Source organism: Mobula birostris, chromosome 2 (genome assembly GCF_030028105.1).
Source record: "Mobula birostris isolate sMobBir1 chromosome 2, sMobBir1.hap1, whole genome shotgun sequence".
Classification (NCBI taxonomy): Eukaryota; Metazoa; Chordata; class Chondrichthyes; order Myliobatiformes; family Myliobatidae; genus Mobula; species Mobula birostris.
In genome coordinates, this window is record NC_092371.1 from 149743615 (window position 1) to 149767151 (window position 23537).

Below are 23537 nucleotides of genomic sequence, written 5' to 3' on the forward strand. Positions count from 1 at the left end.
GGCCAAAGATTATTTTCCATAAAGACCTGTCACTGCAGCATTCAGTAACACTTGAAGTTCAAGCTCAGTGTAGGCTGCTAACATGCAGGCCTTACAACAATGACATCGACTCAGACTGAGAGGCCAGCATCGGGCATTTTCATGCCTTACAAGGTGCAGTTTGAAAGGCTGTGTGGGGCGGCACTCCTCGCACAGACGTTTCACAGTATTATTTTACAAGGCCAAGTTGCGAGCTCGACATCAACCCGGCACGGATGGAGAGCGCGCATGGGGGCGGTCTGTCACTGGATCGAACTCAGGAACATCCATTCTCGAGCCCGGCGCTGATCTCACTGCGCCACCAACCGACCTAACACCACCAAAGGGCTATTCTACATGTGCTTTGAAATTTTTGCTTCCATTTCAACAGAGTCTCCTGTTTAAGATGTCACTCATAGATATGGTGCCCAATGCATTGTTAAAATGTCTCCAGATGTAGATGGACTCAATAGGTCAGGCATCATCTATGGAAAGGAATAAAAAGTCAACCTTCATTGAAGCATCTCGACCTGAACCTTGCCCGGCTTATGGAGTTCCTTCAGAATTTTGTGTTTGTTACTCTGGATTTCTATCATCTGCAGAATCTCTTGTGCAAAACTAAATGCAATGGTTGGCAGGTAGAGCCTCCTGAAAAAATGTGCTGCAGGAGAAGAATGGAATAGAAATCTGTATTAACCTCTGACATGATTCATTCCATTTAGGTGAAGCAGTTAAAATTTCCCCTTTGGTTTATAAATGAGAAAGCAGAGGGGAAAAAAAGATTGTTACTTATATAGTACCTATCATTTCCCTTTCAACTAATTAAATGTGTTTTAAGTGAATTTTATGTTATAATGTAGTGTTGCCCTGACACAAGAGGTAGTCAAGCAAATAATTTTGACTCTCAAGATGAGAAAAGGTCCTATAACAAATGGTAAAATGTGAAAATTTAAAACCAAGATAGGAATGCATTTAATTTACTCCTGCTTATTTCAATTTGTCAGCTCTTTTTATATGTTGTAGTAACTGATGAGAAAAAGTTCAGAATTTTAAAAACTACATTGGGCAAGAAACTTGTCATGTGCTAACTGGAGAAAAAACTGTCCATCTCTTGATACTGACTCCATTGAACTCAACAGAAGCAAATGTCAAGAGGGAAGTACAAATGCTGATAATTACAAAGCCATTTAACAATAGTGATCTTCTTCCCTGCTAAAAGTGAATAATAATCAGCTTCTTCCCTGATTGCACATTAAAAGTATTATATATATTATATAGCCTTTAATTCAATAAAGTATAAAAAAGTATTAAATGGTCACAAATAGGACAGGGGTACTTCACTGAACGTAATAACCTTGGTTTTGATTATCAAAGAGAAATCATGCCACTTTCATCACAATTGCAACATTTGTTTAACCACCTCCTGTCTACATTACAACATAAAATTCACTTCAAACACATTTCATTGGTTGAAAGAGAAATGATAGGTACAATATAAGTAACAGTCTCCTTTGTTGATCAATTGAAGGAAGTGCACTTCAAGCAATGAATATGTGAAATGAGAACTGATAAATGGAAAAGCAAATTGTGTGTCCTCAGACATGTGAGGAATGAGGTTCGCTCACAGTAGACGTGAATTGCTGTTCCCTGCACTGAGAAGTAACAGGCCAGTTCAGTTCAGTGAAGAACTTTTCTTGCCTGTAATCACTCCTAGGTCATCACTAATACCAGTCTGCTAATGGAAAGTAAATAAGCATTTTACAGAGCCATAATTAAATCACAAAAGAGGTACATGAATGGATATGTTCTGAAACAGTTAATAATCAGAAGAATCTCAGGGCAAGGACATGTGCTCCATTTCTTTGTGTGTGTGTGTGTGTGTGTGTGTGTGTATGGGGGGGGGGGGGGGGGGGAGAGAGAGAGAGAGAGAGAGAGAGAGAGAGAGAGAGAGAGAGAGAGAGAGAGAGAGAGAGAGAGAGAGAGAGAGAGAGAGAGAGAGAGAGAGAGAGAGAGAGAGAGAGAGAGAGAGAGAGAGAGAGAATAGAAGAGTAGAGAGTGGTTAATAATTAACAGTTCCATTACAGCTCCTGTGTGGTTCATTTGTTTTCCTTGGACATCCCATTTCTGTGGCATGCACATTATTTACATTTATTTTGCACTAATCTGCTTAAGCTACTATTACACCAGTGCTTGACTAAACATGTATTTTCAGCTTTGTGATTGCCAATTCTCAATTGATTGCTTGTTTAATCCCATTATTCTAAATCTGAATCACACAATACTTTCAGGTGAGGTTAACTCTGAGTAAAGCAGCACTTCACTGCTTGGGTAAGACGAAAGCTGAAACATCTTTCCCGGGCATTTGTGTGCATAAGTTTTACCATTTTCAACAACCAACCTATGAATTTTTTTTTACAATGTTGAACTAACTGTTGCCGGTGGCTGGGGGTGGGGGGTGACATTCTGCATTCAGCCACAGAAATAGATCTCAGATTTACACTGACCCACTGTAAATTCAGGAGACATTTACTGACAGATGTCAATACATTAGCCACTGTGCTCTATCACTTGACTCTACAGCCCACTCACCTTGCCAGATGCCTCATGGATACAAGGAATGTGCTCAGCCTACCTTCTGCATCTGACCCACATACATACAGTAGGAGCTTACAAGTGGAGACTATAGTCATTGGGAATAGATGATTATCTTCCAAGCAAGCACTTACTTCATGTATTAACAATATAAGGGAAGTTAGATCTTGACTTATGTCACTTAACTGGAGTATAGAAAGCACCTTCTCCCTTCCCAAATTTATAATAAACTGCCTAAAAGTTTTACAACCCAAAAGTATCCCAATTTTAAGAAGTTCAATCACAAACAAGAGAAAATTTGCAGATGCTGGAAATCCAAGAACACACACAAAATGCTGGAGGAACTCAGCAGGTCAGGCAACATCTATGGAAAAGAGTACAGTCGACTCCCCAGTCCTGCTGAAGGGTCTCGGCCCGAAACGTCAACTGTACTCTTTTCCAAAGATGCTGCCTGGCCTGCTGAGTTCCATTTTAAGAAGTGCTCTTTTTATCCGTATTCCCACACAGATGTGCATCTCAGCAAAAGTAGAATCTATCATACTGATTTCAATTAAATGAAATTTTAAAATGATACAAAATTATTTAGTGGTAACATTGGGGGTCATTAATACATTTTAAAAACAAATATGTAAAACGTGCTTATTAGATCCCTTGTCCTGCAAAGACTTTCCAGGAACCCAAAATTGGCAGAAATTCTGATGGTAAGTCTTGTGAACAGTGCCAGCACAATATTTTCTAAATTTGTGCAAAGATCATCCACACTTACATACAGTAAATACACTTCAGACTTAAGATTCACAATCTTTTCACGAAGACAGTGCCCCCTAAAATTTAGGCTTGAATAATTTTTTGTTCTTAGTGCAAAATACTTCATGCATATTTTGTTTGTAATTGAATGGGTTCAAGGATTCCATTCCATAAACACTGGAGGAGTCACACTTATAGGTGCACCACCTGTTTCTTTAAAAAAAATCAAATTAGTTTTGAGCAGAATGTACAGTACTTCCACAAGCACTCCTTTCAAAAGCTGCCTTGGGGACACTGATAGAAATGAAAAGCTGACAATCATTTATATCAATCCTGCTGTTGTAAAACCAGACAAAACCAACAGGGTTTAAAAGGTCAATTTAATTCATTTATATATCTGGTGCAAAACTTCATGCATTGGAAGCACGTGTAGAGAACTGCATGAGGAAGGTCCAGCAGGTCCACTAATAATGATGAACAAGAATGGATGGAAAGGAAATACAAAAATCGGGATGAAGGAATAAAAAATAATTTACTGTTAAAGGGGGAAATACCACAGGGCTATGGGAAAGAGGAAAGGAATGGAACAAATTTAATAAATTTTACAATGAGCTGGAATAGGTACGATGGATTGATTGGCTTGTTCTGAGTTCTGCACTAGCTAATCAATTGTTAAATTTCTAATCTCAAGATGGACAAATACATGAACTGAACCTTATTTCTGTCTCTGTTGATTTGCTGAGCTATTTGCCATTTTCAGGTATTAATCTAGCATTCTCATGCTAACAGTATTTTTCCTTTATCTTGCATAACATAGTTCAGTCAGGTGAGTGCAAGTGCCAAAGGCAATTGCAGAGTGTGAATGATGAGATGTAATAAAACATTTAGGTGCACAGCGATAGTTCAGCATTACATGATTCCAAAACAACAAGAAAACCATCAGACGTTTATCAAAACACGGCTTAGAACTGTCTTTGTTTCAGTACTTCTTGTTGCTTGGAAGCTGAGTATCATACCTATTACAATGGAATTTGTGTTGGATTGAGACGATTCTTTTGCCTAATCAAGGTGACCATATATTTCAAGCAATATTTCAGAATCCTGGGTCACTGGCAGGATAGATCTACCAGCAGTGGTAGCATAGTGGTGGGCAGGTGGCTGTCAATGGCATGGAGACCGCCCGCATGGCGTCAGGTTCAGCATGGATAAAAGAAAGTGTCCTGCTGATTACCATCTACTGTCCCCTCTCAAATACACAGAGGGGCAAACACACAGACTACCACGTACAAAATGTTGGAGGAAGTCAGCAAGGCAGGCAACATCTAATTTATTTTTTTTAGGGGTAGAACATGATAACAAGCCCTTCTAGCCCAATGAGCAACCTACTAACCAGTATGTCTTTGGGATGTGGGAGGATACCAGAGCACCCAAAGGAAACCCACATAGTGATGGAGAGAACATACAAACTCCTTACAGACAGTGGCAGGAATTGAACCTGGGTTACTGGTGCTGTAAAGTGTTGTACTAACTGCTATGCCACTGTGCTGCCCGCTACTGTGCCTTCTCTGCCCAGAACATCAGCCGCTTATTCCTTTCCGTAGATCTGCTGAGTTTCTCCAGTATTTGCATGTGCTACTCTGGATTCCCAGCACCTGCAGCATCTCTTGTGTTTATCAAAAACACACAGACTCTCATCAGAGTGGGGAAGTTCAATGGAGACAGCAGATGCTAGAATCTAGAACAACATACAAGAGGCTGGAGGAACTCAGCAGATCAGGCAGCATCTATGGAAGAAAATGGGCAGTCAACATATTCGGTTGAGACTCTTCGGCTGGTTCAGATGAAGGGTCTTGACCGAAAATGTCAACTTTCCATTTCTTCCACAAATGCTATCTGACCTGTTGATTTTCCTTAGCATCATATGTGTCAGTTGGAAACTTTAATGTCCATCACACAAAATAGCTCAGTTGTACATCAACACACACAAAATGCTGGTGGAACACAGCAGGCCAGGCAGCATCTATAGGAAGAGCTAAGAGCTGGAAAGTTGATTGGCAAAAGGGATACAAGGCTGGAGAAGGGAGAGGATCATGGGACGGGAGGCCCAGGGAGAAAGAAAGGGGAAGGGGAGCACCAGAGGAAGATGGAGAGCAGGGGAGGGGTTATAGTGAGAGGGACATTGAGAGAAAAAGGGGGGGGAAATAAATAAATAAGAGATGGGGTAAGAAGGGGAGGTGGGGCATTAGCGGAAGTTAGAGAAGTCAATGTTCATGCCATCAGGTTGGAGGCTACCCAGACGGAATATAAGGTGTTGTTCCTCCAACCTGAGTGTGGCTTCATCTTTACAGTAGAGGAGGCCGTGGATAGACATATCAGAATAGGAATGGGATGTGGAATTAAAATGTGTGGCCATTGGGAGATCCTGCTTTCGCTGGCAGACAGAGCATAGGTGTTGAGCAAAATGTCTCCCAGTCTGCATCGGGTCTCGCCAATATATAGAAGGCCACATCGGGAGCACCGGACGCAGTATATCACTCCAGCAGACTCACAGGTGAAGTGTCGTCTCACCTGGAAGGACTGTCTAGGGCCCTGAATGGTAGTGAGGGAGGAAGTGTAAGGGCATGTGTAGCACTTGTTCCGCTTACAAGGATAAGTGCCGGGAGGGAGATCGGTGGGAAGGGCTGAGGGGGACGAATGGACAAGGGAGTCGCTTAGGGAGCGATCTCTGCGGAAAGCAGAGGTGGGGGGGAGGGAAAGATGTGCTTGGTGGTGGGATCCCGTTGGAGGTGGCGGAAGTTTCGCTGAACATTTACGCTCTGTCCACCAGAGAAAGCAGGATCTCCCAGTGGCCACACATTTTAATCCCATGGCCCATTCCCATTCTGATATGTCAATCCATGGCCTCCTCTACTGTCAAGATGAAGCCACACTCAGGTTGGAGGAACAACACCTTACATTCCGTCTGGGTAGCCTCCAACCTGATGGCATGAACATTGATTTCTCTAACTTACATTAATGTCTCTCCTCCCCTTCTTACCCCATCCCTTATATATTTATTTATCCCCCCCCCCCCTTTTTTTCTCTCTCTGTCCCTCTCACAATAACTCCTTGCCTGCTCTCCATCTTCCTCTGGTGCTCCCCTCCCCCTTTCTTTCTCCTTAGGCCTCCCGTCCCATGATCCTCTCCCTTCTCCAGCCTTGTATCCCTTTTGCCAATCAACTTTCCAGCTCTTAGCTCTATCCCTCCCCCTCCTGTCTTCTCCTATCATTTCGGATCTCCCCCTCCTCCTCCCACTTTCAAATCTCTTACTATTTCTTCTTTCAGTTCGTCCTGACCAAGGGTCTCGGCCTGAAACGTTGACTGTACTTCTTCCTATAGATGCTGCCTGGCCTTCTGCGTTCCACCAGCATTTTGTGTGTGTTGCTTGAATTTCCAGCATCTGCAGATTTCCTCGTGTTTCAGTTATACACCTCCTGCTTCCTCAGGAAATGCATCCGATATAATCCAAGGCCTTTCCCATTCCAGTTATTCTGTCTTCACCTCACTTCCATTAGGCAGAAGATAATAAAAATACTTGAAAACATACATTACCAGGCTCAAGGACAATTTCTATTTTGTTGTTTATAAGGCTTTAGATTGGACCCCTTGTGCAATAAAGATAAACTTTTGATCTTTCACTCGACCTTGTGGTGGCTTTTGCACCTTATTGTCTACCTGCATTGCACTTTCTCAGTAACTGTAACTGTAACACTATATTTTGTACTATCATGGATAAAAAACCTAGTTTCTGTATCAGTCAGCGCAAAATCACCAGATTATTTGAAAAATCCATCGGTTTCATTAATGTTCTTCAGGGTAGGAAACCTGACACTCATACCAAGTCTGGCCTATGTCACAGAATTGTAGAATCAAACATCATAGCGATGAGCCCATCAGCCCAATGTGCCCATGCCAATATTTTGCAAGCTACATTAATACCATTTACCTACATTAGAACAGTATCTCATACCTTGCCTTTTCAAGAGTTCAAATATCTTTTAAATATAGTGACTGATATATGTAAAGAATTGTGATAGGCTTTTAACTTCTTCCTCAAATCACACAGGCAATGTGAGATGAACTATACAGTAGGTTTTAGCCTTAACAATGATGTCCACAACTCATGACCAAATAAGAAAAGGTGAAGTTATGGAACCTTGTGCTCTCTTAATGGATAATGTTGGTTAATATTAGTGACGGCATTTTGAGGCATTGTGAGAAATTCTCTGAACAGATAGATAAGAATGTGAGCAGGTGAGTAAAATACCTCTCAATTAACAGAGAAGACCTGCTGGAAAGGATTTTGTGCGAACTCCATCAAAGGCTGCAGACTGGTCAATGGTCTACAGTCACTCGTATTGACACTGTGCATAATTTCAAAATAATATATTTTCAAAGTCACTGGTAAAATGGGGGCACTTGGCCAAAGGCTTTGCATATGGTTCTTCACAACTGCAGTGTTGAAAGCTTTTGTAATCACCAATCAGCACTGCCAGTGACAGCTGATGCAAGCAAATTAATGTAAAAAAGAGAGACATGTCACTCTCAGTACCTTCTCAGCGAACCTGCAATGCCATAAGTATTAAAGATTTGAATTCATCAATCTTCAAAGTGAATTTTCAGAAATAAAGCAATCATACTCAGAAAAAAGATCAAAGGAAGCCACTCTCTTCCTGTGAGCCTCAGAATAAATGTAAATAACCATGGCCTAATTTACCACCGTGTTGTGTCTTAGAGAAATCCATCTCAAATAGACATTGTTGCCTTAAAACCACAGAATAATTTACACAAAAATAGTTTAGGGCCTGGATTGGGTTTCTTTTCAGCCAGCAGCTCTGCAGAGAACCAGTGGGCTGAAAGTATTACACATCAGAACTGTTTTGACTCCCACACTCATGCATTACAGCGTGTAAGTACAGAAGGCATTGAAGGTCAGCTTCTAGTGCATCCAATTTTCTCCTGCACTATCAGATTGAGCACTGAGTGGTAAACTGTTTCTAAGTCGTAATGAGCTAAGAGGCTGGATATACAAATCTAGCCTTCGTGTTTACGCAGGCTGCAGGACTCCTTAAGTTCATTCGGCAGAATTCACCTAGACCGTTAAGGGTTAAGTTTGCCACGTATGTTATGTGTTACGTTGAACTTTATTGTGTTTTTTGGGTGGCAGGGTCTTTTCTTATATATATTCACGTGGTCAAGTGGTTAAGGCATTCGACTAGCGACCTGAAGGTCGTGAGTTCGAGCCCCAGCCGATGTAGCATGTTGTTTCCTTGAGCAAGGCACTTAATCACACAGTGCTCTGCGACGACACTGGTGTCATTGTATCGGCCCTTGCCCTTCCCTTGGACAACATCGGTGTCGTGGAGAGGGGATACTTGCGGCATAAGCAACTGCCGGTCTTCCATACAACCTTGCCCAGGCCTGCACCCTGGAGAGTGAAGACTTTCCAGGTGCAGATCCATAGTCTCGCAAGACTAACAGATGCCTTATTTTATTTTTATATATATATACACACACAATGTTGACACTTATTGGCAAGAGAAATAAAGTGTACATTAGAAGTAATTACACTCGTGTCAATTTTTGTCGCCACTCCTACAAGGTCTTGGTTTGTGCATCTACTATGACTCGCCAATCAAATGAATGGGGGTCACTGACCTGGATGTCAAATAAACAATTTGGGTTTTAATTTTTTAATCAATAATATTATTTCTTTCACTTAGACAAGTTTTTCAATAAATTTATTTTTAAAGAGTAATTTTTAATGTCTTGAATTTTTTAGAATAGTTTCAATTGAATGTAAGTGTTTCTGATTATCAGGGATGTTTAGAAAGAGTTTTTAAAGGACTCTTACTGACAAGCCTTCAAAGTGCTCCAGGGATGGGGACTTAGGAGGCACCACCTGAGGCAAAGTCACCATTCACAGACCACTCTACATCATGGGATGGCCCTGACTTTAGGTCTTAAGATCAAATGGATCAAGGGATTAGTGAAAGGTTAATGTAGCCACTAGGATCATTATTGAATGGGAGGACCAATACCAGCTGTGAACCATTTCAACCACAATCCAGCTCCTCATTGTAGTGTAATGTTCTTGTCTACAAACCACATCAATGCTTTGGGACATATCCAACTATTGCAAAATAATAGACTAACCTGTACTGATTTCAAAGCTTTGATTGGAATGGAAATGAAGGTTATAAATAGCACAAGTAACAACTGTCCTCCATCTCTCCATATGAACATTAATATCTCATGTCAATAAACCATTCACTCTACCAGAATTAACATTGTTTATTGAAAATAAAGCTTGTTTAGCACAGCTCCAAAAATAATCACGATCCAACCTCGGTCATTTTTTAAGTGCACTTTGTTCTGGTGTTGCAGGTCAGTTTTATGAAATTGCTTACTATAGTGCTGGGGAAACTGCATTTAAAGATATTATTAGGAGATAATTAGATACTCACGTAAGAACATAATTGACACTGACAATGCAGTGGGGCCTGGAGGATCTGCTATTGTGGACTATTGTTGCATAGCTCTGAACCCAGACCCAGCCTCCATGCTTTGCAAGGAAGCGATAATATTTTGTGGTTACCTGTCCTTTGACAAGCACTGTTAACAGAAAGGAAATGTAATTAGCATTATATAAAAATATGTTCACAACATTAGAACACAATGCACATCCTGTTTTAATACTGTTTCTAAGATTGCAAGAGTGACTTTGAATGTATTTATAATTCCCCCAAGTTATACTCTTCAAGCAATCAAGATCAAGTTTTGATTCCAAAAGTAAAGTAATTTGGCATCTTGGCCAGACAACTCAGGCCCAATTTGTTTTATTCTGCCCCAGGGCTGTTTTATACTAGCTTCTTGAGGGCTGACCATTTTTGGCAATCAGCACTGGAAGCAGATTAGCAGCAGATTTTCTTTACAGTACTTTGAAAAAAGTCTTAGGCACATATATATAGCTAGGGTGCCCAAGACGTTTCCACAGAATCATAAAAAAAAACGATTTCATTATGTATGTGAGTGATGATAAACTTGATTCTGATATGGGTCACTATTGACTGAGAATGGGAAGGAGGCAGGGAGAGGAGAATCATGGTTGCAAAAAGGGGAAGGGAGAGGGGAGGGAGAGGGGAGGGAGAGGGAAGCACCAGAGAGGCATTCCTTTCCTTGCAACAGAGAGGCATCATGTTACCTTGCATGGTGTCTCAGGGCTGGATGTGTCTACACCAGCATTCCTTTTCTACCACCTTGACTCACACCCCTCACCCTCCCTATTCCCAACATCCTTTGCTCCCGCCACATTTACAAACTCGCTCTCTGATGCTGACAAATGTCTCGGCCCAAATTACTGTGCAAAAGTCCCAGTATCCTAGCTATATATCAGTATCCTCAGATGAGAATAGTGCCAAAAAGTTTCAGAGCTATGACCAAAGAGAGTGACCCTTTTCCTGAAAAAATAATCAACATGGAAAAATACTTACACAAATGATGGGCACAGCGCAAGTGAAATGTATCACACCCATGAACATGATGGTAGAGAGTTTTTTCAATTAAATCCTGAGGTTCATAACCTGTCAGTTCAGCTACCCTGTATCAGAAAGACAGAAACCTGCATAAGTAGACATGAAAGAATGTGCTAAATCATTACTACCTGATTTCCCTTCTCTCACTATGACAAAATTACCTTCATCAGTGGAAGATGAAGGAAGGTAAGTAAGAATAAAGACTCCCTTTTTTTAACTGTCATATACGGCCTCTGGGTCAATAAATATATTTAAGGCTGAGATAGATTTCTGGACATACCATGAACCAAAGATTATAGTTTCAGTCAGGAAACTGAAGTCAAGACCAATAACCAAATCTGCCATGGTCTTATTGCATCTTATTTTGATTCGCCATTGGTCTGCACAACACTACACACTGATAAATTGCAGAGACATACTTCTAACTGTAAATAATTTAAGATAAGTGGATCCACCTGGTATAAATAGAGTACCAGACAAAACTATTTAGAGTCATGGAGAGGTACAGTATAGAAGGAAACATGTCAGCCCCCCACTGAGTCCACAATGACCACCAACCATGCACTTTCACCATAAGGGTATGTGTGCCACTGCAAGGCCGGCAGTAATTTCCAATCCCCAGGAGCTTTGAGAAGATCTCTAGCTTCCTCCTTGCACTACAACTGTCCACATAGTGAAGGTAATTCCACAATGCTGTTACATAGGATGTTCCAGGATTCTGATCCAGTAATATTAAATATTTCAGTCAGGTATGTTAATGACTTTACTTTATATTTCCTTAACAAATAGAAGGAGGCTTTTCACGTCATCAATCCATCCCAACTCTCAGATCAACCTCATCAATCGCATTCTCCCATTTAATTTCTTGGAATCTATTTTTTTTTTGTGTAAGCCTTTGACTCTCCTACTAACCTCCCGCACCAGAGCAATTCACAGTAACCAATTAACCTACCAACCAGCACATCATTGAGATATGGAATGGTTATGAAGGCCTGGAGGAAACACATGTGGTCACAAGCAGACTATGCAAACTACCGGAGGTCAGGTCACACACAACCAACAGGAATTCTGCAGATGCTGGAAATTCAAGCAACACACATCAAAGTTGCTGGTGAACACAGCAGGCCAGGCAGCATCTCTAGGAAGAGGTGCAGTCGACGTTTCGGGCCGAGACCCTTCGTCAGGACTAACAGGAGGTCAGGTCACGAAAGCTTGAGGTGCCGCCATTACTACTCTACAGCAATGAACAGTGAACAACTTGTGGATAGTGCTCTTATCTTCATGAAAGTGGGCACCTGGTGTTGTGCATTTAGAGGATATTGTCAATTACACCTCGGCAATTTGCAGCAGCTGATCTCAGAGACAGCATGCACTGCAGTTCTGAACCTCCAGTAATGGAGAGAGAGGAGAGTTAAATTGGTACAGTAAATGGGGTTTCAGTGGGGTGGGTAGCCTTGTCCTGGAAGGCAGTGAGTTTCTGAAGTGATGTTGGATTATATTCATCCAGGCAAGAGGAGGGTATTCTATCACAATGCCCAAGGAGCATTGTAATGGCAGAGAGATTATGGGGAGTCATTTTTCACTGAATACTAAGCCTCTGATCTCCACTTAGAACCACAGTATTCCTGTGGCCGATGCAGCTTGACTTCCAACCAATGGTTACTTCCCAGGATATTAATAGATGTTGATTACTTTTAGAATTATGTGGAGGTGACTATACTTCTATCTTTTGAAAATAATGATTGACTCACAAACTATTCTTGGCAATTCTCAGCAAAGGTTTAAATAGTGAAATGAATTCAACCAGGGAAAGATCAAGCTTCTGGTACAATGCATAGTATTTTAGTTACTACCTGCCATCTCATTATCTATTCAAAAGCATTGTATATTTAACTATAAATATTCTGACACTGCACATTCAAGCCCTCAAAACCTTTAACCTTTATTTTCTTCTTTCTCTCACTACCTTAATCTCGTGTTATGTTCTACAATCCCATCTGTTGGCATTTTTTAAAATTGCATTGTCCTTTCATTGTGCTGATTTTATTTCCACAGATTATCTAGAACTCCACTCCTTTCACTGATTAATTAAAAGATTAAAAGATCTTTCAAATGATAATTCTAGTTATCAATATAAAAGCTCATGTAAGTTCAGCTCTATTCACAGATGCTGATTTCCAATTTGTTCTTTGTATTTCTAAAATTAGAAGCTAGCTACAGTCTTTTCAAGCCAACTGCCATGTTAATCCAGACAAGTTTATATTTGCATTGGTTAAAAACTGATTGACAGACCTCCGTTGAAGCAAACTACCATTCAGGGCACCAAACAGTCCTTTCAGGTGAGGCAACACATCACCTTTTTGTCTGTTGGGGTCATCTATTGTATCTGGTGCTCCCATTGTGGCCTCCTGCACATGGGTGAGACCCAACATAGACTGGGAGACTGCTTTGCTGAGTAGCTACACTCCATCTACCAGAAAAAGCGAGATCTCCCAGTGGCCACACATTTTAATTCCACTTCCCATTCCCATTCCCATTCCGACATGTCAATCCATGGCCTCCTCTACTGCCATGATGAGGCCACACTCAGCTTGAAGGAGCAACTCTTATACTCTGTCTGGGTAGCTTCCAACCTGACAGCATGAACATCAATTTCTCAAACTTCTGGTAATACCCCCCCTCACCACTCTTCATTCCCATTTCCCTCTCTCACCTTATCTCCTTACCTGCCTATCACCTCCCTCTGGTGTTCCTCCCCCTTCCCTTTCTTCCAAGGCCTTCTATCCTCTCCTATTAGATCGCCCCTTCTCCAGCACTTTATCACTTTCACAAATCCACTTTACAGCTCTTTACTTCATTTTCCCCCCTCCCAATTTCACCTATCACCTACTACCTTGTAGTTCTTCCACCCCTCCCCCCACCTTCTTATTCTGACTTCTCATCCTTTTTTTCTCCAGTTCTGATGAAGGGTCTCGGTCTGAAACATCAACTATTTACTTTTTTCCCGGATGCTGCCTGGCCTGCCAAGTTTCTCCAGCATTTTGTGCGTGTTGCTCAGATTTCCAGCATCTGATGTTTTTCTCTTTTCTGTCGGCAAAATACTTACTTGGCACTAGAAAGGGCTTACCTGGAATCAAGGAATATAAGCTTCATATCAAGGCTGGCTCGAAACATGAACATATTGCTGTGCAGTTTAATTTCTGTCACAGCACTGGGGGGCAATGAGTGGCCTACTGCGACCAATCCAACATTCTGATAACACCCATCAAATGGCGACATGTCCAGACTGTACTGGCGTATCTTTAGGTAGCCACTACAATGGATAACCTGCAAGAGACAGATGCACTGCTTTGAAAGAGTGTAACTCAACAACACCATTGACTCAATAACTTTGAGATCCTGGCTCACGATTTACTAAATGAATTACATCAGTCTGTGAGTCAGGTTTTGGTCATTCTGTGTACCCTCCCTAGCTTGTTGATTGGACACATCACACAATGGCCAACTAAGGCCGTGAACTGTTTCCCTACAGGACCCAGTTTTACTGTTAATTGCCATTCCAACTTCAACTTTGGTTTTAGGATGCCTGAAGAATGCCAGCGTCCCCAGATAGGACAGCAGAATGGAATCGTTGTGACACTTTGCCGTCCCTTCGATTAACTCCCCCTCCAGTTACTTCACGTTTGATCAGCCTGTGACTGGCACAAGAGATGCTAAGTTTCTCCCTGTGCCTGAATGTATGCAGCTTGGGATCATGAGTCATGATTTCATCAGGAAAGTAAGCAGTGCAATATTTTTTCCCCAGTGAGACGTCATTACTTGTCAGGTTGTCTTGGAATTGGCAACCCATCAGAAGTATTACTTAGTGCATTAGAGCTCATGACTTCACTGAATTTCATGTAAGATATAAAGCATATACTTTTACTGTAATGGAGCTACATTTTATTAGCAAGCCAACTGAATAATCCACAAACAGCTTTGTGTGGGCCTTTTAGATATGCTGTGTACCAGATTACTTTGATATAAATTCTCCTTTTGGATTTGACAGTGTGGAAAATATCAATTTATGTGAAATCCTCCAATGTGTAAGTTGAAATGACTGAGTGCATAGGAAATGGTAGTATAGCAGTTATAGACTGAAATTGGGAATTCAAATCCCTCCATGATAAGTTGTTCAATAAATGTGCAGAAACATTGACTGTGAAAACCTGCTGCTCTTTCATTAAAATCAAAACTGGCTCACAAAAGTCCTTCATGAAAGGCAACCTAACAAGTCTGCCCTGCATCTTACTTCCGTCCTGCACGACATGGTCAATTCAATGTTCTGTGACGCACATATCCCAATCTCAATTTAGAAATGAGTTCCACAGCTTGGCAAATTACAAGAAATTATGCACTCAGTGGCCACTGTATTAGGTGCAGCTTTCAACACTGTGTGGCCTTCTGCCCCTGCAGCCCAAGGTTCAATGTATTGGGCATTCAGAGATGATCATCTGTACAACACTATTGTAATCCATTTGAGTTACAGTCACCTTCCTGTCATCTTGATCCAATCTGGCCATTCTCCCCTGACCTCTCTCATTCACAAGACATTTTCATCCATAGAACTGCTGCTCACTGGATGTTTTTTTTTTGGGTTATTTTCACACCATTCTCTTTAAACTCCAGAGACATGAAAAGCCCAAAGGATCAGCAGTTTCTGAGATACTCAAACCACCCCGTATGGCACAACAATCACATAATGGTCAAAACCACTTAAATCACAATTCTTCCCCATTTTGATGTTTGGTCTGAACAACAGATGAACCTCTTGACCATATCTGCATGCTTTTATGCACTGAGTTGCTGCCATAAGATTGGGGATTAGATATTTGCATCAATGAGTAAGTGTACTTAATAAAATAGCCACTGGATGTACTTTAATTCTTTTTTAGGATTTAATTTCCATTATAAGTCATTTTCACCTTCTCTTTAGTTAGCTTTTTGCTATCAAAATATTGATTATTTAAAAGTCTCTCTGCATAAGTACAGGGGAAATAACATAACCTCTTTGAGTGGGAGATATGATGCAGAGATGATTTTGCCTCATATGTTTATGACTAAGAAGAGGATTTTGAAATCAAAATCAGGTTTATTATCTTTGCTTAAATAATGTCAAACATGTTATATTGAAGCAGCAAGACAGCGCATTGACATAAAAATTACTATGAATTTCAAAATAAATAGTGCAAAAAAAGGAATGATGATGTAATTCTTGTAAACTAAACATTATTTTCAAAATACACAAATATCTGTTTGGTTGATTGCTTCAAAGAGAAAGGAAAGGTGTAAGAGAGAAAGCCCCTACGTGTTCACACATCAGGGTGAGTACAACTCACCTTGTAACCGCCGCAGGTTAAGCCTGCATTCCTCTTCGCCAAGACACACTTCATCCTCAGGAAAAATGACCGTTCAATCTCATATTCTGTCAAAATTTGACCAAAAGAGTGTAATTGCTTTAGCAGAGATATTGTGACCATGAAAAATATTAACACAAATGAGAATGTATGAGAATAGATCTGATGTACCTTGAACAAAGTGAGAGTGGTAGGGCTGATGAGCTGTTAAAACTGCAGTCATCTCATCGTGATCAGCTGGGTGGATATACTCATAAATACTATTTCCAGTCAGCTCTACCTGTTAACGTCATGAGTACTTTTAAATGTTACTTGGAAACAGTTTTGAATTGAAATAGATATATCACATGTGCATTCTCCAAAAGAGGCCACACCAGGGGAAATGAAAACCATTTACTAGAATAACGAATATGATCATTTTGAGTAAATTAATAGAAGTCACTCAATGTACCTGATTTTATCATTTTATGACCTATAGCTATGGTTATTAATTACCTGTGGAATACTATGCTACCTTACTCCCTTTGAAAGGATCCATATGTAATAATATTTTGATTTTTTAAAATCAGAAATACAATTCATTCCTACATATACCCATATTTATTTGTGACCTCAAATAAATTTACATCCATCATATTTGTTATTCTATTAAAAATTGCTTGCTATTGTTTTGAAAAATACTTTTTTTCAAACAAATATTCAGTAATTTCTACAATTTTTTAAAAGTAGTCATACAAGCCTGTGGATATTTCCATTATAAATCACTGTACAATTTACATATATAAGCACAAAACACTCCCAAATATCTACTTGTCACATTAACATGACAATATTGCTGTGCTATTAATGTTCAGGAACATTATCTGAACAGTGATATGGGAAAACTTGATGAAGTCACAAATGCAATAAAGCTCTAGATTCCTTTAAGTTTATGACAGTATTTTAAAAGAGATCCTTATTATTCAAAAGGACTGCAGTCCTCAAGAAAAAAAATAAACATATTTTATATTGCATGAGTAGTATGCTCTGAATTGCAAATGTCCACCTACTTGGACTTCATAACAACTAGAGTTTATAAAATTTGTGCTATTTATTACACTTCTAATTGAAATCAAATTATTTTAGTGAACATTAAATTTCAAAATTGCTCTCATTCATCTGATGATCTATAAATGTTTAGTTACCAGCTTCTGCATACGCTACCATGGATTAAAATTTTCCCCGTTTTGCAATGCATGCACTTTTTACCAAGAATGCAAGTAATGATTCTCAAAACTAGGAAATTGTAATTCGTTACATAATTAAATTAAAAAATTTGTATTTTTCTAGTCGGTCAAATCTGGTGCACTATATTTTAACTTTAAGCAGAACATTTTTGTAGCAGAATTTTAAGCATTACAAAAATTTTAGAAAAAAAAGGTAAATGAATTGCTGGATAGTCCATAGCAGAGACTGATGTACATCAATTCGGGCACATTTTAACATCAAGTAGGCTCTTCCCATTTAAAGAAAAACTTGAAATGAATAAAAGTCGGTAAGATGTTTATATTGTTATATGACCATTAACTAGTTACAAAACATGATGTGTTGTATTTGTAACATTGGTCTAACTTTTCTGTATATTTTTACAGATAATAATTTTAACTAATGTAGATAGATCATAGAATCACAGAAGAGCTGTTGTGTTCAGTTGTAGGTGGATGTATGCAAGCACAGAAAACATTCAGAGGAGAAAGATTAAGCCAGTCTGGTTTGGATTTAACTCTTAAAGTAAGGATGAAGCCAATCAAATTATTATTTTGGCAAAGAGCATGCAACAACTATAAAATCATAGTGCCACTTTGATCCTAGCTTTATCTTTATAAGGTGTGTGTGTGTGTGTGTGTGTGTGTGTGTGTGTGTGTGTGTGTGTATGTGTGTGTGTGTGTGTGTATGTATGTATGTTTGGGGGGGGGTGTTCTGTGTCATTTTTGTGAATCTTCGATTCTAATCATGACTTGTAGTGTTCAAAGTATATACATCTGTGTCTCACACTCCAAACAATGGTCATGTGAATTTTATCATTGTTCAGTCTGAGGAAATAATTTTGAATGATGTGAGCACACCATAGAAACAGAGCGAATATGTTTTGTCTTAAAAGATCAATCGTGACACCACAAAAGACAGAAGACACCTATTGAATGTGTCAGTCAATCAGGTCTTCCTGAAGTTCAAACATACATGATAAATACCAACATGCAAATGTTAATCTGTGTGAGTTTATATACCTCATTAAATAGTAGAAGTGGCTACACGTTTTACTAACGTGTAAACAGAAATTATACGAGGCAACCGCATATACAAGGAAAGGACAGCAATGGCGGGGAACAATCTGTGTCCTACCTGTGAAAGTCCCAGATGAACTGACGCCGTTTCAGAGATGTACATAATCTTCCCATCAGGGGCAACCACGAAGATGAAACCATCCAGTGTCTGGATGGAAGGGAAAAGAAGAAGGAAACATGTATCGTTGTTTGGCTGCATAAGTTCTGTCTTTGATCTGAGTACGACAATAAATATTTACTCCTTTCTTCATTCTTTGCCCGTTCTTAGCCGGATTAATGGCAAAATTTCCAGAGAAAAAAACGCACGGACTGTTTTTGTATAACTTATTACTTAAGTAGCAAGGGGTAAAACTGAGATGTATCGAATTTATTTAGTTGAACTCTTCACCGGATTAAAATGCTTTTTTAAAAAAGCACCGAGCTGAAAGATGCGTCATTCATTTACTTAGGGTCTCTTTACGTTGCAGAGAGAGAGAAAAACAACACACAAATTAAGATTTACTTATCTGTTTTTGACTTTTAGAAACACAAAGTATCTGTTTGTATGATTCCACACACCATTAAACATTTACAAACACTGTAACTCAGATAATGTCTTTTTCCAGCTCAGGCTCCAGAGGCCCCTTACCAGCCTGTATTAGTGGCAGTAATTCTGTCACAATATCAGAAGTGGGAATGCGATCAGAAGATAATTTGACAAGTAATTGAATTGGATTATTTTAAATTATAGAATCATTACAGGGTGACGGTAACTATGCCTGAAAAGAGAAATTATGATTACTTTAAGGCAGCATTTAGCTTGTCTTGAAGAAACATAATCTACCATGTTTTAATTAAAAATGTTGCTTTAAAATCAAATTTACATAAACATTTCGACAGTAATTAATAACATCCGGGGTTGCTTTTGTTCAATGAGATTTATTTTAACTTAGCAATATCAATAAGCCCTTTTGTCATTTGTCAACACCAAGCGGCTTAGCAAGATTTACTCTCACAGACTGACTGGAAGCAGCGTCAGGTGCAGGAAAGAGGCCGTGTTTACTATCACGCGGGGAAAAAAAAGGCGCCATGAGCCATCTGAGAGCGTTGGCTGCAATTCGAAAGTACGAGGCTTTGATGTGTTGACTTTACAGCTATAAGTATAAAATTGGAGCTCCAGACTCTACGCTGCCTCGGTGCTGTTTGTTTTATTTGTGAGGCTATTATGTGTCTACTTGTGTGCAGGTGAGCGGGTAATTCGACGTGTATTCCCGTTTCCCGCAGAAATGCATGCTAAGGCAATGTCCAAAGCGCGAGGAACATTTAAATTTCCTGGTGATTTACCTGTAACAGATGAGATCCCAGTTCCCGGCCGACATTATCCAAGTGACCGGCACGACTGGTCTGGCCCCAGGCTTCTCCTAGTCCTAAAATGTACGAAAACTGTAAGAAACCGAACAGGAATAGATGCCAAGTTTCACGCTCCGCGCTTATCACCGCGTCCCAGGAAGCGGTGAGAACCACTTATTTCTTAACCGCTGAAATGGTTTGACTTAACGCGTGGGCAGTTTTGGAGCCGCATTTATTTTAACATAATTGATTCTATTTTTATTTCAGGCAGTTTTTTTGCGGGAAGCAATGTTTTCGTACACATTCGGCAATAATTCGTTCGTTTGTGTGAATGCATTGAATGAACGCAGTTATATGATTAAAAAATTATATTTATACAGAAACAAATCAACACGAACGTTTTTACTTATTTTCGGTAATCCAGTGTAACACGGTACCTGTTTTCGAAAGAATACATGATAGTCAACCCAAAATCGTATTTAATATTTAACAAAATTATGTGAAATAAGAATTGCGTACAACTTAATGAACGTCAGCAATTTAGAGAATTATTAGAATAAAGATTTGCTTCATTTATATTGACAGCTCTCCTTGTTAATGCAATCAATTCATCCTCCCGGTGATTTATCCTGGTATTTTAATACCAAGCCCTAAGAAACCACAAAAAAGGGTACGAGAATGTTGTGGAGTCCCTTTTACATTCTTTACGGCGTTTATAATCTTCCAACTGCACAACTCACGGAAAGAGGAGGGAAGTGAATAGGGTAAAAGAAGAAAAGTGTGTAGATGCGTACTGTATGTGTCAGCCTGTGGCTTTGCTGCAGACTGGTCTTCCAGATTACTTGATCCGTTGCAATAGAACGGCTTATAATTAAAGAACGCCATTCGTGAGCAAAGATTGAAAGCCCTTGATACACACCAAAATAGGAGCGGATCCAAGGCCGACCTAGAACAAGCTACTCCAATGCAGCCAGTAGTAGTATTTGAATGAATGGAATAGTATACGTTACATTATAGCCCGATTTGTCACTGAAACTGTTATTTTGACATGTGAGGGTGCACATGTGTGGGCAAAGTGGAGTTATTTTTTAGAGGTCTGTATTCGTTTCAATCCAAATTTCTATTGATTTTGATGAGAACATAACTGGAAAACCCTGCTAAACTTTCGAGTGGACTGCTTTTTTTCTCTTACAAACTTGAATAATTCCAATTAAACACTAAAACATTTATTTTCTCAGCTGTACGACTTTATTATAAACAATCTTCTCTTCCCAAATTGAAATTTCGTTACCATGAATTAATTTGGGCGATTCATCTTTGGGTTTGAGTTGGATCATGTCCCAGATAACGTAATATCGGCCTTAAGCAATCCACTGTGACTCCTAGTTTCGAGGTCACTTTTTTTCGCTTTTGGACAAGACTGTCACCGAGGTTATTCCACATAATTTGTAATGGAACGCTCTCTTCCACTGAAGATATCTTAAATACACCACCTTAAATCTGATTGATACTGCTTATCATTATAACTCTAACAAAGCGTGGAAAAATTGATGCGTAGGGTTGCCTCCTGGAGCAAATTTATTTCCCCTCCTTTCAGCCAAATTTATTACGCTTGTCCGAGAAAAAAATTGCACCACCAGTTCCTTCAATCTACAATTTCACGAGGTTGCATCGAGTCGGTTTTCTGAAGACATTCGTGCACCCTGTTTATCCTTCAAATCTTCTGCGGTTTTATATAGAATCTTGACTGCATGGTCAACTGATTTTTAGCTGGCAGTTTGAAGGTCCGACGGTCGGCAAACAAAATACAGGTCTGGGTCTTTTCTTGCTAAGAGTATAAAGTTAACTGCCGATGGCTGCAGGGCACGATTCGTCTGGATGGTTTGACTGATGTGATGCAAATTGGACAACAAAATAAACGAGACTCCAGCAAGCACTTGTGCCGTCAACCTCACACGGAGAGCGAATTATAGACCCGTGTCTACAAAAGCGCACTAACACACTCTTTTGTGAAGGATTGCTGAAGCCACAATGCGACCATTATCATCATTGTGCCTGCTCCCGGTGCTCAGAGGGTTAAGCAAAGTCTATTCTGACTTTTGCGGATCCTGGTGTGGTTATTTGGGATTATAACGCGATGAGTGAGAGAGTTTACAGACGCGGATCCGTAAATAAGTTACACTTAAGTGTGAGAAAGCCAAGAAATGATCGTTCCCTTCGAGTGTGGGGAACCTAGTGGCCTCCTTACATGGCGAGTGCTTTTGAGGGTGAAGAGGGATTTCGTCAATAACAGCTTCATTTGTGCGCCCCACAAGAAGCATGGAGATTTAAATAGACAAGTCCATTGCGTTTAGAAAGTCCCACCCACACTAACACCCCGACATCCAACACGTTTTGAAGAGTTGCAGCCAGCGTAATTTGTAATATTTAGAAGAGTACAATACAATATTAAGTGTCAATATAATATTATAACTGTTCAATGTCGTAATATATTCGCTAAGAATGTATTATTCCCTTTAAAATGATTATCTTTAAATAGAACACTAAATGTGAAATTTGGTGATTTACCGTGGCCCTTAGATGCACCTAGATATTAAAGGGAAGCATGCTCCGCCTATTTTCTCTTCTGTTTGTTTGGCTATTAGGAGTGGAGCAAAACAAACCCTTTGCTCTTGTGCAGATCAATTTGAGAAACTGGACCTCACGATTTTCATTATGATGGCTGGCAGCGGTACCCACTAAATGAAAGGCCCGCCTCTAATCCACAGAAGTCTATTTCAACATCCACCGTAAAAGAAAAAAAAATTGTTGTAGTAAGTTCCCTTTCTCAACGGCTTTGTATCTGCTGGAAACAGTTGATCCGTGCGAGTCATCGAATGTAAGCGGGTTCCTAAACTGAACCAACTCAATTAAAATCACAGAGTCACTGGAGGAATTAATCTTGAGTGTGACGACTCAAGTCTGGGGCCTAAAGTTGTGAGTTTTGCACTTGACCTACCACCGAGAACCCGGACACGCCAACAGAACAGAACAGAAATTGAGGGGTGTGTGTGTGTGTGTGTGTGTGTGTGTGTGTGTGTGTGTGTGTGTGTGTGTGTGTGTGTGTGTGTGTGTGTGTCTGTGTCTGTCTGTCTGTCTGTCTGTCTGTCTGGAAACAAGGCTAGGATAAAAATACTCTTATGAGGTGAAGAGGCTTGAGATGTAACAAACCGCTTTTGTGTGCTGAAATCTAAAGCTTTCGTAGATGAAGCGTTTTCCAGCTAGCGGAGACTTGTAGAGAGCTATATTCTACACTGGAAGGATTCCACCAACACCTTCAAATTAGCCTTTCGGCGTTAAAAGACTTGATTTATTACCTTCTATTTTAAATAGTCGTGGAGGTGAAAGTGACATTAAGCAATCGGGAACTGGTGGCTAAAACGGTTCCAATTTTAAGTGAGGCATCTACGCGCACACAGGGGACAAAAAAAGTTTCCGCGCAACAGTTCCACAGCGGAATTAATGCATTGAAAGGCCCATTTCCATTTAAATATCCACTGACCCGGATTACCTCAATG

The 23537-nt window shown here is 40.0% G+C and overlaps 1 protein-coding gene across 3 annotated transcripts in view; it reads right to left on the minus strand.

The window, feature by feature from the left end:
• The window catches only part of sim1a (SIM bHLH transcription factor 1a), a 74346-nt gene that overhangs the window by 43502 nt on the left and 7307 nt on the right, over positions 1-23537 (minus strand). For 2 of the 3 annotated variants that reach the window (XM_072250287.1, XM_072250297.1), the window contains exons 3-9: positions 19975-20057; positions 18710-18799; positions 16499-16607; positions 16310-16395; positions 14059-14258; positions 10890-10996; positions 9864-10011 (exon numbers count right to left, since the gene is read on the minus strand). In XM_072250287.1, coding sequence (XP_072106388.1) covers positions 9864-10011; positions 10890-10996; positions 14059-14258; positions 16310-16395; positions 16499-16607; positions 18710-18799; positions 19975-20057 — 823 coding nt within the window. Of the gene's footprint in view, positions 1-9863; positions 10012-10889; positions 10997-14058; positions 14259-16309; positions 16396-16498; positions 16608-18709; positions 18800-19974; positions 20058-21271; positions 21516-23537 lie in introns of those variants that run through there. The other variant, XM_072250307.1, reaches the window with a different exon arrangement.